At 42.4% G+C, this 18,626-nt stretch overlaps 1 protein-coding gene across 4 annotated transcripts in view; it reads right to left on the bottom strand.

The window, feature by feature from the left end:
• The window catches only part of ELF2 (E74 like ETS transcription factor 2), a 28,453-nt gene extending 16,887 nt beyond the window's left edge, over positions 1 to 11,566 (bottom strand). Inside the window, exons 1-3 of one of the 4 annotated variants that reach the window (XM_064711355.1) lie at positions 11,430 to 11,566; positions 5,689 to 5,882; positions 4,565 to 4,730 (exon numbers count right to left, since the gene is read on the bottom strand). In XM_064711355.1, the coding sequence (XP_064567425.1) occupies positions 4,565 to 4,730; positions 5,689 to 5,760 (238 nt within the window). In that variant the 5' untranslated portion in view covers positions 5,761 to 5,882; positions 11,430 to 11,566. Of the gene's footprint in view, positions 1 to 4,564; positions 4,731 to 5,688; positions 5,883 to 10,881; positions 11,011 to 11,429 lie in introns of those variants that run through there. The other 3 variants (XM_064711356.1, XM_064711358.1, XM_064711359.1) reach the window with 3 other exon arrangements.
• Between the last annotated feature and the right edge of the window lie 7,060 nt (positions 11,567 to 18,626).

Below are 18,626 nucleotides of genomic sequence, written 5' to 3'. Positions count from 1 at the left end.
CTTGAAAAAATTAAGAAAACCAAACTACCAACCCACAAACAATCAATATTTACACTTCCCTGCTTTGTAAGGAAATTCTTTCCAGGGCAGTCTATCAGACAATGATAGGTCAGGTATTTGCATAGCACTCTATGTGATTTTACAAAATTAACAGTATTTGAGACTGGTAATAGACTGGCATATAAACTATGCCACACTTGAGCAATTTCTCTGTCCCAGATGCATCATTTTGAAGTCCTTAAGGCATTTCTGATAACAACAAACATCTATTCTACAAGTCCACTGAATGTTTTTAAGGACTAAATGTCCTTAACAAACATGGCTTTATTCTCATCCTACAGCTTGCTGTCAACTACAATCTCCTTTTTAATATGCAGATCACCTTTAAAAATTATTACTGTCAATAGTTTTCACTATTTTTTTGATCAAGAAACGCAGACAAAATAAACAGAATTGTAGCAATTGTTAACTTCAAACACACTGCTTCTTAAAAGAAAGCAGCTTCTGGTATTATGCAAACTACAAATGTTTTGTTGAATAAATCCTAAAACTGAAGGGCTAACTACTTTCAGGGGAAAAAAACTGCAGGAAATGAAAGCCAACAGAATTTGAGTATGACTAAAAACTTGTTAAGAAGGATGTATCTTTTATGATATAAACATGTTCGCTGTTGCAGTAAACAAAATTTTAAGGCTGTAACTCAGTTCTCGATGATTTAAAGGTACCACTCCCAAGAATATCAAACAAAAAAAGAAAACATTTAAATACTGTCAAACTAACAATTTTATTTCCCCTTCCAATCATTACAAAAGGCACTCACTACTTCCACAAAGAATGTCACAAGGTCACATGAAATGACCCAGATTTCCATCTTTTGTTTTTCCTAGAAAACTCCTTTTTCTATTCCAAGCAAATAGGCATATTTTTCTAGAATAAAAACAATGAACCATTAAGTCTTTCTTATTTGCTGAAAGACATTTGGGTTTTACTTTAGTAGTTAATGGATTAATTTTACAGTTAAAGGATTAATTATAAATAATGATCCTTGATTCAAGAATCAAGATAGATTAGTGGGAAGGAGTCTGATGGGGGGCAAAAACTCACATACTCCACTAGAATTAACTAAAAATTCATGAGTACTTATAATGATCATGTCATATATTTTATTTGAATTGTGGTTTCATAAATGTGAGAAGCTTTTTAATTAAAAACAAATTGCAGACCCTGATTCTGCCCTTGGCTCAGCACAACTGTCCTTATAGTGGACACAGTCTCAAAACCATTCACAGAACAGCAAACCACAAGCAGAACCATTCAGTGATCAGCATAGATCATCTCTTTAGTGCCCCACGTAAATCTTCCCACAGCAGTTTCCCTACAACATTTTTCACACAGGGTACTAATCCCTATCTCTGGAGGCTAGAATAATGCTATATTGTAATAAATTATGCAGCTTTAGATTAACTGCAAGGTAGCCCGAGGCTATTTGAATGTGTGTTGTAATGCTCTAAACCACGTAAATCAGTAGCCATTGGAATTGCCAATGAACTGTCACAAGAAAGAGAAAAAAATCAGGTCCATGGCCAACAGGAAAGATACTGACAACGGGGGATGTATTATGTGAAAAGGGATCCTTTTCAAGTAATGCCAAGGATTCTTTAAGACGGGTCTCAGTATTTACAATGCTGTCTGTAGAATCTAGAACCACAAAAGGTATTAAGTCTACTCATTCTTGGTGCAATGATACATTTATCAAATAATATGAAAATTTTTGTAGCAATTAATTCTGTCATTTAGGAAGTAGATGTATTGAGACTACTTTAGCAAGAATTGATTTCTGTACATCTTAGAAGAAAAATCTAACTGTTGCACCTCTCTAAATTGGGATCATTAGCATAATAAAGGCACGCACTTCAAAAAATTAGCACCTTAAAATGTTCTTTAAACATTGTACCTTGTTTACTGCCTTAGCCTGCTTTCTCATTAACAATTACCATGGCACCTGTTCCCACCTCTCCCCTACAGTAAATTGCTACCTACCCACAGCCCAGTAACTACTACAAAATTAAAATTTAAAATCAGCACACTCAGACTCACTGTCCTGCAATTCACTGCTTATTAATAATGGTGCATCTCCAAAATGAATGTTCCTCAGGGCTTTCATACTTTCTCTCTGCCCATCTTACCTCTCTGTATGAGAAACAATTCAGAAAGACTCCTGGCTGTATCTGTTGCTCACAACACATGCCCCACAAGAACAGCCCAATGAATGCCTCCCTGAGAACAGCCCAACCCAAGCACTCCTGTCACCAACACTGGACATTAGTTCTGTGCAAGGACCACTACTCACTCTCAGGTGTAACTACACCATGAAAACCACACTGGATTAATAAGGGTATACACTACACAAATAATACTTAAAAGATGGACTGTAGGAACGGGTGTGCATTCAGAGTTTTTAAAATCTTCATTAACTTTAATTTCTCCTCCACTGTTTACTGGCTTTTCACTGCCTATTAATTCTTAGATCAAAACTATTAAAACAAATAAATATTTGAACTGATTTAAATATATCATGATCTTATCATACTAAATTTTTAAGAACATATTAATGCCAAACTGTGAAAAACAAAAGCAACACAGAAAACACCAACAAACTACATGCAGTCAAGACACATCTCTGACCACCTCCAGCCACAGACACCAAATTATCAGATCAACTGCCCCGTAAATTTTAACACTATACTTTCAAATATCAAGGCTTGGAAACACCCATGTCCCTTTCTTTGAACAGCAGCTTACATAAAACTATTTCTATAGAAGAGCTACAAGTTTTTAACTGTAATTTCCCTCCACTTATTATGGCCGTAAAATTATGCTTAAAAACACAAAGAGTTCATTTGCAGCAGCTCTTTATCCTAAAAGAGCTGTTCTGTTAGCCATTAATTTAACCACTTTTCTACAAAAATCTTACTAGAAGCAGCATATTTAATGTTTAAAAACAACTTCTGAATACAAAAATGTTCGAAGTATAAGCTCTTTAAGGTTTCCCAATATAAACTTTAGTTGTAAAACTCAGTTTGGGAAGAATACTCTCACTTCTCACTTACCTTATCCTCAAAAGTTTTCTTACCATAGTCAGAAATTAAATTTAAGAAATACATTATTTCATAACTTCTCTTTACATTTCTTTGTTGAAATTCTAACTAGCATATTTCTTTCAAAACATGTTTCAGTAAACTGGAATTGTAAGTATTGTCCCAAAACCTGCATCACTAGCTCATGCTCACCTTGTGAAGTTGATGCCTGTGATTTTTGTTGCAGTGCTACAGGATAACATCCAACTTGAGAGGGATGTATGAGCAATTGCATGCACTGTTTACTGAGAAATCTGCACTGAAACTTACCTAATCTGATAGGAATGAACATAGCCTTAAGGAGATGCCAAGTTAAGCAGCTGGGATGGTCTCTCACCTTTATTTTGCTTTCCTGACATCATGAATTTAAACTCCAGCTCTAAATAAGGCAGCTGCAGGAGAGGAGCAGATGCTACCAATGTCAATGGGTCTCACCAGTTACATATGGAGTGTCCAAGAGGACTTGTCCATTGGCTGCAGTTCCATGTGCTCCCTGCTCCAACACTCTGCTAATCCAGCAGAAATTTACCTCAACAAAAATACAAAACAGTTGAGGGTCTCCTTGCTATTTTTCTTCTTGCAAGATTAGCATAGAGAAGTATGAGAAGCAACACAAGAGAGCAAGAGGGAAGGAGAGCAGGAATCACAGCCCAACAGTCAGAGGTTATTAGGCTGCTCCAGCAGCACAGCTTTTGTTCCTGCAGACACTTTGGTGCCCCTCAGAAAATGCAAACTTCCTGATCATGTATGTTCTTTGGAGAGATGGTGTACAGAAAGATTCACCTCATCTAAACAGTTAATCTTTCACAGCAACGCTCCACTCCTTTCTCCATTCCTAACTTGTTATTTTATAGACAGATGTGTTAATTTCAATGTATTAGGCTTTTCACCCATAAAGGGACAGCCCAACTCCACTCCCCCTAGCCACCCACTCCTGCAACCGAACCAGCAATAACAAACTCCTGCATTAAAAAGGCAGGACAGGAAGGGACAGACAGGAAGGGACAAGAGCTGGAGGATGGGGTAAACAGAGCCACACAGTACCTACTTCCAGCTGCCCTGCCCTTGTGTGCCTCACACACAGCGTAAAACTGAATTCCAACTAACGTCATGGCTCAGCTGATTGTTAGACACTCCAAGTTTAGCTCTCTAGTAAACTCCCTGCATAAGTACATAGCAAAGACACAACTGAAGATCTGCCTGCTCATGAGGGAGGAGACACAGTGTTACAATGCAGCATTCTGAATGCAACGTGACATTTTCACCCACCAAGGTGATCCTGGCACCAGTGAAGCCTAAGCAAAACTAAGCTTAGAGGAAAGAGATGTGACCCCACGTCAAGACCTCCATCCTGTGGATAGACACATTCCTTGGGGATTTCTAAAAGTACAAAAGCCTCATGGAAGAAAAGAATTAAGTCAGTCTACCTGTTTCCACAGTTTCAGTCTCAATTTCTTGTTCCTCTGCTACATCTTGCATCAGGTAAGTCTCATCATCATAAACCAGGACCTGAGCAGCGTAACCCTGTTCTAGTCTGGCACTAGGAACTGGCTCCACAACCACTGCTGGGAATTCAGAGACAGGCCCATTTTCCTATAGAAAGGAAAAAAAAGGAAAGAAAAGAAAAAAAATGCTCTAAATACTGCACTATTGAACTCTATGTCAATGTTTTCCTCTTATGTTCTTAAATGCTTTACGAAATAATGATAATAATTTCAAATATTTTTACAGGAAATTTTCTTCCAAAGCAAGAGATTAAAGGAATAACAGATAGTTATCAGCCATTAGAGGGAACGTTCAAAATCTCAAAGTTTTCCTTAGTTTAAGGAAAATTTAAAGCACCAGACAGCTTAAGATACCAGAAAAGAGCATACTTTCTGATGAAGACACTGAGCTGTGGGAAGTGTTTCTCCTCCCTCTGCTTGAAGAAAGGTAACAAAGGCTTTGACCATGCACTGCAAGGTACCTACACCTGACCTGTGTCTTCCAAACATGTTTTGGGTTAAGTGCCTAAGTTATTACACAAGAACTGACTACTTCAAAGCCTATGTGCCATCTCTACTTATTTAAGGATGAAAATGTCTGTAAAAGCATATATAATCAGTTAGTGCTGCAGAGGTAGAACCGTGCCAGATGATCTTTATTAAAAGCTACCAAAGAGTAGAATATATTTATTATTTGTTGATAAAAATGCAAAATACAATAAAATATGCTGTGCTGGCTAACTTTAAAAGAGGTCTATGTATTGTTCTGCTCAACTTGTTCTATATCTCACATCTGAGATGTTAAAGAAAGCTTATATATAGAATATAAGTTTGTACACCCAGTCTACAGTTGTAGTACAGACCTCAAGACTTCCTGCTTCCACTGCTGTGACAACAAACTCTTCTACTAAAAGGTATTTGAAAAATTGCTGCACTCCTCCTCCTTACATAACAACCTCAGATCCATTTCATCTGTTTTCACAGCAAGTTCACAGCAAAATTTTCTTTCAAATTAAGATAAAAGGTTTCAAAGTTTGATAGTAAATAAGTGCTATTTATTTTCTGACCTCTTGATTTTTTATTTCATTGCTGTCAAACTCCAGGGCAGGGCCTCCATTGTCAATCACTACTGATGTCATGGTGCATCTCCCGAAGAGTCTGAGAACTGTTATCTCTCCTGAAGATACTAATGCTGATAACCTCAGGATATCAAAGGCTTGGATTCACAGTCCGCTGCTCTTGAACAGCTAGGCAGAGGTTGCTGAAACACAAAATAATTTTTATTTGCATAATTTATACTCAAAAGTCTTCTCTTGCATGCTGCATCTCTACATCAAAATAGGGCATCAGCAAACAGTGAGATCAGTGCTTTGTAACAAAAGACAGAATTTGGCCCAACATTTTACTAAAATCCATCCATTAGAAGGCTACACCAATCACTGAGGTCTGCAAGAAAACAGGACCATCTAATATGTACTGAAGAAAGAAATGCTCATCCATACTGCAGTGGGCAAGCTCAGTGAGTCTGCTTTCCAACAGCAGGGAGCTGGTTTAAACTAATCTCATCTTGCTCATTCAGGGAAACACTAGTGTGGATTCATGCAGGGTAACTGGGCTTCCTACAGGCAAGGTTACACTAACAAAAATTACAAATGCTGATCATCTCCCCAGCCAGATACAAACTAAGCAAGGAATAAGCACAAGATACATTTGAAAAGAAAGAAAAAAATATACACAATTTAGGAAAAAAAAAAGGCTTTTTTTGCTCACTTAGGCAGTCCACTCTACATGACAAAGCACAACTCATACCTAACTATATTTAATTTGTAACAGCACAAACCTCCCCCCTCAAAGTTACTACTTTATTGTCCATGGTTTCACCACTTTTTGATGAAGAAGAAACTAAGAGTTCCTATGGTCCCCAAACAAGACTCGGGCTGAAAAGCCTTTATCAGGCATCCCTTGGAGCCACAGACACCTGTCACCCTGCAGACCTTTTAGAACAAAAAGCCCACTCCTTACCTATCCAAAAGTCTTTACATTCAAAAAATACATTAAGTAGAAAAACAATTGCTTATGAATACACTAAAATAATCATTTCAAAGAAAAAAAATCAATTTTATTGCAAAATCTTTTCTTCTTCTACAGTTTTCCATTTATACACAGAACAGAAATGTTGCCAATGAACCATAACCCAAAATAGAAGGCCAAAGAAATTAAATTGCATATTAATTTAGAAGCACAAACCTTCTAACCTGTTTCAAACATCAGCACTGTTCCTGCAACTCAGACTCACAGCTCAGTGAACATACAGTGCTTCATATGGTACCTCTGCTTAAGCACATAACAAAGCTAATTTTCATGCACAATATTAATGCAAACAAACAATCACTGATAATAAATATTGATGCAAAGAAATAGAACACTAGACCACATCTACTGTATATTTATATTTTAGGTACTATAATCCCACACAGATGGCCAAGTAACTGCCAAATTGCATCAATTGAAAGCACCCAATACTGTTTACAAGATCAGGCTCTCTCTAGAACTCTGTCTCCTAGGTTACAAAAGGTTTCAATCACTTTTATGCTGATCTATCTCTATATGAATCACTGATTTCCTATAGAAATGAAGTTAAGGCAATGCAGAAACATAAATGATAAGTCTCATTTTCCAGCTGGGGCAGAAATCACAGTAAGGACCTTACAGGGGAAAGAAAGTACACAGAACAATGTGTGAGATGCTGAATCTCAGCATTCATTAAAGAACTGTATCCTCAGACTGAATACGTGGAATTGTCCATCAAGGTACTCCAAGTCTTTATACAACAGGATCTGAACTTCATACTGGCGTTCAGCCAGCAATGTTTCCAAAACTTTGCCAGGGCAGAGAAAACAACAAGCCCACTCATCAGCACGTGAGAAGGTGAAAGGGTTTCAGTTCAGCCTGGTTTGGGAGTTCCAGGTTAGAGCAGACACTCAAACACACACGCACCCACATTTATGTGAGATTCCCACAGACACAGCCCTTCCTCTATGAGCCAGCACCTCCCTTGTCCCTCTCCCTAAGGAGTGTGTCTCAATGGAAGACTTCTTGCTTCACCCTCAAATTTCAGCAGGACACTGAATCTATTCCCCATCCTCTCTCTAGCAAGTCCCAGCTCATTACATTCCTGTAAAAGGAAAATGCTGTCTGGTCACTTCAGGAATCAGCTCAGAAATTCACATTTCCCAAAACTAAGGCAGCCAAAAAGGCCAAAAGACAATTGGACTCACACTCCTAAAGTAAGAAAAGGTTCAGGTTTGTTAGAATCTAGGCTGTCCCCAGTGATACAATTAGCAAGCACAGAAGCTGGTTCAAAGTACAACTAGTTTGGAATTACAGAACAACCTGCAGAAAGATTAAAAATAAAAACAAAAAACTGCACACTACAAATTTAATTCCTCTCTGGATAGATGCTCACAATAAAACAAAATACAGAATAACATCAGAGGGGAAAAAATAAATATAATATTTCCAAAAAAATTACTAAATCATGTTATTACAGTTCTGACGTCCACTCCTGTTCTTCCTGGCAATGGAAAATTCAGAGAAAAACTAGTTCTGAAACATTTGGAAAAACCCTTGTGACCACAAAAACATCCTTGCTGTTATTTTTATACACATCTCACGGGAAAACAAAAATAAATCTACATGCGCCCATCACCATATAATAAAAAACAAAGCCCCAATCAAACAAAAAATTCTGAATCTTGAATACTTTGCCCCAACAGCAAGAAGTTTCTAACTATTTACACTACAAAACACACACCAAAGACTCAAATTTTTTATAACTTTCACTGGTCAAGACAACCAATTAGAGCAGGTCCTCAGAGGCCACCGGGCACTTGCAATAAAGGCTGCAAAACACCACTTCATTCACATACTGAATAGTACATTAATCTGACCTACATTACGTATCCAAGGGTGTGCCTACAAGAAATCCAAACTATTCTTGTGAGTTTCTGGCACAAAGTTTAAAACTTTCAAATCACAACTGTAAATCCTAGTAAAAACAAAATCACAACTGTGATGAACACAAATCCCAGTAAACACAGAACCTGAAGGTGATTCCCCCTGTGCATAATTACCTATCAAATTAACAGGGAAGCAAACATGCAGCTCAACAGAATAAAAGATAACAACTGAAAAACTGTGTAGAAAGGATGGTAGAGAGAGTCATCTCTTCTAGGCCACACTTCAAGTGAAGTTATTTAGGACTAATTTCAAAACAAAACTCTAAATATAAGTCTGCAAATAGCTTTAGCACACGTTCATTTTAATTATAAAAGAAACTAGTGAAAAACCCCTCAAAACACAATGCTTGGAAAAAGATGCCCATACACAAAAACAAGACCAACACACAGAAGTCTGAGCAGCAGAGGCAGCTGCTCCTCCAGCACTCAGAACCACCACGGGAGCACGTGGAACAACATCCCCCTTTGATTCAGGTCGCAATTAAATCCTGAGGAGATTCATGCAGATACCTCCAGAGATGCAACTGGGTTTTTTTGGTTTTTTTTTGGTTTGGGTTTTTTTTTTTCAAAACAGCCTTCTTTTCGTTTAATCAAAACCAAAAAAGTTAAGAAAGTTGGCTTGAAAATTAAGTCAGTTGCACGAGCAGAAGTCCATCGGCCAAGATCACTGCAGAATCCCATTAAGAGGAACAATATATGGCTTTCTAAGGGCACTAAGGTGTTCTATGTTTCACAGGCAGAACCTCAAATACTGCAGTAAATGCCACTATCACTCTGACACAGATAAACCACAGCACACTCTGTAACACATTTCATGTTGACTGAAAAGTCTTTTTAAAGATGCTTTCCCAGATCATATTTACATCTCTGGCTACCTGATTCATACTGGCACGCGCAGAAGAAACAGCAAATTGCCTTTCTTTTTCTGAAACTCAACGAGTCTAAGAACTGAAAAATTAAGTTACTGAAAAAGCTGTCTGAGCAGAACAAAAACTCCTAAGCTTCTTGATAAAGTTTGTTGCACAGGTTATATCCAAATTAGGATACAAAGTAAATCCTTGCATCCACGAGGTCAGGGGAGCATGCCAACCACACAGTCTACAGTACCTCACAATTCAGACCGAGCACTAAAATTTAGAAATACAAATCAAAATAAGGGATGTGCAAAGTAGTCCCAGCCACACCACACTTCATAAGTTTTCATACCAAAAAAAAAGCAGTAAATTTATTCCTGAATGCACAGAAACTGTTATGCTGGATCAAATTAATGATGCATCAAATCCAGTAAAACACCAGATGATCTCCTTCCATACATATATAATCTGAACATCCAAAGTTTGCTCTGAAGCCTCAAAAGCTGCAGCTGATGAGCCCCAAAACATGTAAGCTTATAATCACTTAGAAACTATTAACGTTCTGCAGAAAGCTTTGTGGCTTCAGCAGGCTGCTCCTGGACCTTCTGCATCTCATCCTATTAGCAGGCTCTCTTCCCACTGCTCTCTATTTAAAGACACCCGGTAACCTTCTCTTCCCTCTGACACAAGTCTCACTTGCACCTCTCTTTCCAGAGAATTGATTGTTGGTCCTTAACAATCATTTCCACTCCCCCACGAGCCAGAGTAGGGAGGAATTATTCATCACTTTACATAATAACGCAGCAGAGATGATTAAATTAAATGGTGAGGATGTAGGTTTAAAAAACAAACCCCAACACACGCTCTAAAAAGAAGCAGTGTGCAAAAAATCCATAATTAGCTTTGGCAGTATATTCTAGAGGTCAAAAACTTGTAAGATTTAAGTTAGACAGCTATATGATGGTAAAACTCCTGAGTAGCTTATGAGACTATTGAATATAAAGATGTGTGTAACAGTCTAAACTTCAGGCACCTTCTGAACCAGATACTACTGAAACCTGAGAGATGAAGAATGTGTCACTGATGGCACCACACAAAAGAACCTTCCTTTTCCCAGCACCCTTCTGAAAGCACTGTATATGAGATGGAATGAGTGCAGAAGGAAGAGCAATAAGGACTAGACCCAGAACCAGTTTTTAAACTTGCAGTAAGGTTGTGCTGTCTCTGCTAAAGAAGTTAAATGACAAAAGAAAAGTCACACGAGAGGCAACAGCGACCAGCCATAAGGGGGGGAAGCAGGCAGAATGAAAAACTGAATTATTCAAGCGGGGAGAGACAAGAGGGAGCGCATCCAAGAAGGTAACAGACAAACACGACCTGGGCTCACCCAGCACGGCGTTTCACGGCCGCGCTACAATGAAAGCCCGCCGGACCCGCGCTGTTATCAGCGGCGCGGGCAGGGACGGGCACGGCGGAGCGCTCACGCATGACAGCGAGTGTCCGGCGCTCCGGGCTGCCATGTTCTCCCGACGCCCGTGTAAACAAGGCGCTGCCCCTCGGCGCTGCCCCGCCGCCTCCGCCCCGCTCCCGGCCCGGCGGCCACGCTGCCCGGGCTGTGTGCGCTGACAGCTCCGGGCACCGCCCGCCGCCCCCTCCGCCGGCGCGGACCCGCGGGCAGCGGGCCCGGGGGCGGCGGGACGGCCCCGGCTGCTCCGCCGCGCCCCGCGCGAAAGCGAAAGTGCGGCTGCGGCGGGGGGGCGGCGGGTGGGAGGTGCCGCCGGAGCGGCCCCCGGGCCGGCCACCTCCAGGCCATCCCACACAGCCCGGCGGCCTCCCCCGAGCCGCCGCGGCCCCGCGGCCCCTTGCCAGGGCAGCTGCCGCCTGTCAGCGCCCGCCCGCCCGCCGCGGCGGCAGGAGCCGACACCGCGCCCTTACCGTGGCCGTGCTTCGGGAGGCCGCGTCCGTGGCCCGCCCGGGCCGGGAGCAGGAAGCGGCGGCGCCGCCCGGGCAGAGCCGGGCCGGGGCCGGGCCGGGCCGGGGCCGCCCCGCGCGGGAGGGGCGGGGGCGCAGCGCGCGACCTGCCCGGCCCGGCCCGGCCCCCCCCGCCCCGCCGCCGCCGCCGCCGGGCGCGCGGGGGCGCTGCGGGCATGCGCGGCCGCTCCGCGCATGCGCGGGGCTCGCCCGAGCCCCGGAGCGTTCGCGGGGTGATCCTGTGGAGCGGCGGCCCCTCGGCGTCCCCTCAGCCGCCCCTCGGCGTCCCCTCAGCCGCCCCTCAGCGGCCCCTGCTCCTCGCCGCCGCACCCCGAGCCGAGGGCAGCCCGTGGGGAGGAGCGGCCCAGGGTGCCGTTGCCCCGCCGCTGTGTCGAACAGGTGCCTGCACCCTCACCGCGCTCCGGGCCGCGGGCGCGGGGCTGCCCCGCAGCGGTTCTGCCGCCGTGCCGGGCCGGCTGCGGCGCCTCGGGCGTGCAGAACCCATGCGGGCAGTGTCCTGGCAGCGCAGTGCTGAAATGCCGGCCCGCAGCTGTACCCCGCCGGCTCACAGAGCGCTGGGTGTGGAACCAGGCAAATTTCTCATCCAGTTCTTGTTGTTCCCTGGCAGTACGAGATACGCTGTGTGGAAAACGCCAATCACTTGTTTTTAAAAGTTTAATAGTAATAAAATCGTTATTTAAAAAGTAGTAATACAATTAGAGTAATAGTAATTTGGACAAATTGAATTAGGACAATATGAGACAATAAGAACAAAGAGTTACGGATGTCCGGGTACCTTTTTCTGAGCAACACGAGCCCGAAAAAGGACCCCCGTTAACAGAGGATTAACCCTTAAAAACAACAGCCTGTTGCATATTCATACACTTCATACATGATGCATAAATTCCATTCAAACACAGGATTCTGTCTGATCATCGTCAACTTCTTCCTTCTAATCCTTACAGCGCCTTCGAGGTGGGAAGAAGTTCGTTTCTGCTGATAAGAGGGCAATAAATTCTTTTTCTCTGAAAGGTTCACGTGTCCTGTTGCTGCTATCTCGCTGCAAGTCCTTTCTTTTAAAAAAGCATCTTACATAACAAAGTTTCTATGTTAACAATTTTTATAACCTAAAACTATATTTACTACGCTACTTAAGAGAATTAATACAGCGTTACTTTCTAACACAACACATATAATATTCATTTTAATATTTGCAAAAAGCCAATAATGAAATACATGCATTTTTCACACTCTGCATTTGAACCTGACTGGCTGTGAATGGTAACCACCCAGCTCCCTTGGCCAATGGCTTTAGAAGCAAAGTCGGTAAGGTCAAGAAACTTTTGATACTCAGCAGGGGTTGTAACACCACTAAATACATAGGAGTTACATGATTTGAGCAGTGGAACAATGCAATGCCAAAACAAACCTGTTTCCGGCAGGATTTTATTCTTGAATAAATTTATCCTGCTTTTAAAAAGAAAGAATTACATAGAAATAAAGGACTAAGTGGTTTTTTTTTGCTGTATGTGACGCTTTAAAATACAGTAGTTGAAATATTTTAGAAAGAAAAAGAACCAGTATGAAAGAGGGCTTTACCTCATTTTCACTTAGAAAATACATGGGATATATATGGCATGTTGCTTTTCTTAATTTAGAGGTAGCACATAACACAATGCCCACTTCTTATACAGGGAAACTGTCTGAAAATTGTGAAGAAGAAATTCCATACAGAGATTAGCCAGTTTATTTTCTGTTGTTTTGGTTTAAAGAAAAAATACAAAATAATTGTCCTCAAGGACCTTTTAATTTCCATAGCATTATACTTCAGCATGGAAAACTACTTTTGATTTAGGAGCAGCCAATTCACATTGACAGTGGTGAGTGAGGATATCTCAGAACTGGTATAGAACACAAGACTCTGGGAAGAGATGTGCAGAAAGGCAGTGGAGTAGAAATCAAGCCATTAAAGGCTTCTCATAAAGTAACAACTTCAGACACTTTAAAGTGTCCCTTTCTCTTTGTTTGTAACTAGAACTGGTGCTTTGTGTGGCTTCCTGCTGCTGCCAGTACTTGTAGTAAGTGAGGAGAGGTGAGGCTGACGAGATTTTGATTTCATAGAATTCATTAATAATTTAAATGGTAGCAAAGACATGAACATCCAGCATCATTGTGTTCCCAGAGGCAAGAATTGTAAAGCCTTGAGCACTTAATCCCAGTTTGACTCCTTTCACTTCATAAGAGCCCAGCACTGAACAGGTTCCATTGGAAATTAGTCACTTACTAAAACAGCAGAATGAAAGCATTTTTGTGTTTTGGATTTTTTACAAACAACAAATAAAAACAAGCAAACAAACACAAAAATCCAAAAGAAACAAAAAACTCAAGCCAATTTTCTTCACTGTGAAAAAAACACACATTATGAATTTCTCCTGTATTGTTAAGCTCCGGGGTTTGGGGACGAGGGAGTCTTTCTCTGTCCCAGGTTTTAGCAAACTTACTGCTTTTGATTTACTGCCCTCTTCTGCTTGATGATGTGAGTTACCCAATGGTTAATTATGCTCAATTAGCCCTCACTGGATAACAACATTTCCCACTAACTACTCAGAAAGAACATAGCCTTATGCAGGAAGAAGGAAGCCAGGAAAAAATCTCATATTATGGGAGAATGGTCAATGAACCCTATGGGCCTAAGTAATTTAATTATGTTATAGTGAAAATATGATTTTCATGCATATTACTGCCTCTCCTCTTTGCTTCTCTGTATTTCCCTCTTTAATTGGTTTGCATACCACAGTCAATGCTGAACTGAGAAGAAAACGCATTGGCAGCTGAACTTCCTGAGGGGAAACACAGCAACCACAACAATTTTAACACTTTTCCTAGGGCACAAGCAGAGCTCATACATATATATTTTTGAAGATCTCTAAGACGTGAAGGTTTTTAATTTTAAAGGAAAACTATTTATCACTAAAAAAGCCTGTTTAGAGCCTGTGATGTCGGCAGTCTCCTTCCCCCTCACGTGTCCCAGCCCACCATCCCCTAATATGAAGCCCAGAGCCCCGCACTAAAGCAGCACAGAATCTGAAAAATATAAAAGCTCAAACCTGAGGCATCAACCTCGTGTCGTAAAATGGATTTATAACATATGTTCAGGCATAAATAAAAAATAAATTGGTTTCTCTCAGTAAACCACAAGCAAACCTGATGGAAGTGAAGGGAGACGAGCACATCCTGTTGGTGATCATTGCTCTCAAATTTATTGATCCAGCTTACATACTTTTATAGTAGTGTTAATTAAGCTCAGACATATTGCAAAAGCTAAGCTCATCATTGGTTACAGATTACATGTCAACTCCTCCTTTGTGGCTCATTCTCAAAATACTTGTGGTTTTCTTGTTGAGGCTAATACTTGTTTTTACATCCTGCTGTTGACTACATTCAAGGGCACCATATTTTTCACCGTGTTTTTCTTGTGTCCTGGGGTGACGTTATGATGCTTGTATATCCCCATTCATCTGTTCTGTGCCTTTAAGACCGGCTCTGAAGAGTGGAAGTTTTGTTTGGGTTTCTCTTATCAGGAACACAGAGACGAGCAGTACATAGGGCTGTTTTTTCACTTCCAGCTTCAGCTTGCTGCTTTTGCTTGCTCTCTTTTTCTGCTCTTGCTTCTGCTCTGCTTTCTGCCTCTGCTTATTAGCTAGTTCTAGCTAAACAGTCCACATTGCTTCCTGGACTGTTTCTCCTCTCCTTTTTCTGTGACCACCTCAACCTGCTCCGGACTGGGACCCCGGAACACCGAAGGTTCGGCTGCAGCAGCTGGCCCAGCGCCGGAGGGACTGAGAACAGAGCAACCACCCCTGAAAGAGACTTTCTGATTTTGCCATCTTTCTCAAAGCGGTGTCATCGGGTATTGTTCATTTTGTGTGCTGAGCCAGTCAAATAAACAGGTTCTTTCCACCTCTCTCCGAGGAATTTTTTCCCGAACCGGTTGGGGGGAGGGGCCGTGTGGATTTCACTTTCTGGAGGGGCCCTCCTTTGCAGATTCTTTAACAAATTTGCCGAAAACCAGGACATCTTGTTATTTACTCAAGGACGCAGTGTTGTTGTTTTTCTCTTAAGGAAAAGGCTGAGAACTTACTGCTTACAGCTGCTTTTTATTGCTTAACCAGCTGTATATGATCATGGCCTTTTTCCTCAAGCCACGTCTGCACAAAAACTCTCCACATTTCCCCCGTTTTCTTTTTGTGCAAGAAGGTTAGTCTGCCAGGTTTTTCTATCATTCTACTGACCATAATTTGAATGCAATTAAAAATACAAGGCAAAATAAGCAAAAGCATTAAAAGCACATCCAGTATCCCTATAGCATATGTCACAAGGTTCCTCAGCCACGCTCCAAGCAATGGCTTTTACCCTAAAGGGTGTTCATTGGTTAAAACCACTCTCAACTGAGCCATAATGTCCCGCCCTATAAGGCATTGCACACTAGGTGGTAATAGGAGTATTGAAAAAGTAGCTGTTAGCTGTTTTCCATCTCTGTGAACCCGGAGAGGAGGAGAACGGCTAGCCAGGGTTAAGCCTCCAACCCCGTCACTGTGGTGTTGCTGGCTGCAAAGGCCAGTGTTGAGGCCAGCAGCTAGGGCTAATAATGCTGGAATCTGCTCCAGTGTCCAGCAAGCCTGAAAATGATCTTTTTTGTCCTTGAAATTCCACTTCCACTCTTTTCTTGTGTCTCTCAGAAAGGTTCAAAGTCAGCAAGGTAAGTCCTCCAGTGGATCCAAAACCATTTTCTCCCCTCTCTTGTCCTCTTACAGCCTGTAATCCCTTAGTCATTTGTTCAAGCGGCACCAGCTGAGCAATCCTCTGTCCTTTATTAATTTGGAGTGGTGGAAAAGGGGTATGCACCATGACCATAATTTCTCCTGTATAGTCCGCATCAATGATGCCAGGCAGAACAAATAATCCCAACATAGACGCAGATGATCTTCCGAAAAGCAAAGCACCCAGCTTGACCCTGTATAACAATAGGTCCCTGAATCCCCTGTTGGGATTTTTCGTGGGTGCAGGGTGGTCAGCGTAACTTCTATGGCAGCTGCCAGCTCCAAGCCGAGGCTCCCGGTGGTGGTGGGTTGGAGACAGGAGGGGGTGCCGCTGCTGCAGCGACGACTTGTGTCGGTGCGTGGTCGCTGCGGTTCGTGCTCCTGGTTGAAGCCTCCCGGTCTCCGCCTGCAAGCGCCCGTATTGAGGGTGTCTGAGTGGCATTTTTGGCACCAACTAGCCATTGGAGCCAGTGCAGCTGACGCTTGAAGTGGTGCAAGAGCAGCTAACACCTGATTTTGAGAGGTCTTTGCTTGTTCTTGTAAGCCTAGCCCTAATTGTGCTACGCATTCATTTACAAGCCCTTGCCAATGAGCATTGAATAACAATTGCTGATGTTGAGTAAATATCAATTTAGCTATTCCCCGACAATCATTTACCAAGAGAAGACTAGTATCAAAGATATAGTCTAACATTTTTTTGGCTGGCTCACTTTTCACTCCAAATTGACTAACAGTAGACCTCAGCTGAGATAGTAATTTCCAATCAAGGGCTGTAATGGTAGCCTGCATGCCCCCTCCCTGCTGCAGACTGAATACAACAGGACAAGCTAGCTGGGTAGCAGCGCTGATAACCTCATCATCCCCTTTCTCCATGGCGTCTTTTGCCAATGCAGCCCAAGCCTCCCTTCACTCCCTCACAATAGTCTCCTCTAGGTCGTTTTCCGCCCCAGGGATCGGCTCATTGATTTGCAGGAGCTTATCAGGTGCTCTTGGCCACGGCTCCTGTTCTTCAGGGGGTGCGGAAGGCTCACAAGTGTGCTCTATACCCAGTACTGCCGAAGCAGAGGAGGACGGTGAGGAAGGCAAAAACACCGTCCTAACTGCAGGGGCTAGGGGAGTTCCCGCATCCTGATTATAATCTTTATTATGGCCATGTGCAGCTGTTGCCTGTTCGGCCGCTTTTCTCTCGGCTTGATGTTGTAAAAGCTCCTTGTGAACCACCCTCCATAATTTACCTAGCTTCTTGGCAGTTTTATCGTCCTCTAAAGTAGCCTCCCACAATAAATCACCGAATTTACACCACTCTGTTAACTCGTGAACAGTGTGGGGGTTAATAAAAACTCCCTTAGCGTACCCATAGGCTAAAAGCCCTGGTAAATCGTTTCGTAAATCTATTTGCCTAACCTGCCGTTTTTGTAAAAAGGCAGTAAATAAATCATATGCTGCTTGCCTCTCCATACCTAAATCGTCAGCGCTGTTGCAGCTCTTCAAGGTTTCGGCAGCACGTATCGGCTGGGCTCGCCTCTACGACACCCAGGGCACGGCGCGTCTCAGCTTCTTTTTTCTCCTTTATTCTCCGCGCTTATCTGCCATCCCAGCTGCTTCAGAACCCGACCCGGTTCTTCACTCCTCTGTGATCTGTCGCCGTATCAGGTCGAGGTCACCATTTGATGGAAGTGAAGGGAGACGAGCACATCCTATTGATGATCATTGCTCTCAAATTTATTGATCCAGCTTACATACTTTTATAGTAGTGTTAACTAAGCTCATACATATTGCAAAAGCTAAGCTCATCATTGGTTACAGATTACATGTCAACCCCTCCTTTGTGGCTCATTCTCAAAATACTTGTGGTTTTCTTGTTGAGGCTAATACTTGTTTTTACATCCTGCTGTTGACTACATTCAAGGGCACCATGTTTTTCACCGTGTTTTTCTTGTTATTTGCTCAAGGACGCAGTGTTGTTGTTTTTCTCTTAAGGAAAAGGCTGAGAACTTACTTCTTACCGCTGCTTTTTACTGCTTAACCAGCTGTATATGATCATGGCCTTTTTCCTCAAGCCACTTCTGCACAGAGACTCTCCGCACAAAGGCTCTCCACACAAACCATGCTGTTCCAACACACTGTTTAATTACCTGTAGTTCATGCTTTCAGAGAGGTGAACTAGAGGGGCTCACTGGCACTAAAGGGAGGTGAAAATCCTTGCCAGCTCTTCTCACAGATAGTTCCTGACAGCAAAGGAGCAACGTGCTGTTTGGACAAATTCTGGAGTCTCAAGCTTTGCTGTGGCCTGTGAAGTGTATTGTCAAGACCAAACCTTTTGCCCAATCTCCTTTGCTTT

The sequence above is a fragment of the Zonotrichia leucophrys genome, chromosome 4 (assembly GCF_028769735.1).
Source record: "Zonotrichia leucophrys gambelii isolate GWCS_2022_RI chromosome 4, RI_Zleu_2.0, whole genome shotgun sequence".
NCBI classification, from domain to species: domain Eukaryota; kingdom Metazoa; phylum Chordata; class Aves; order Passeriformes; family Passerellidae; genus Zonotrichia; species Zonotrichia leucophrys.
This window is presented reverse-complemented; position numbering and strand designations above follow the sequence as displayed.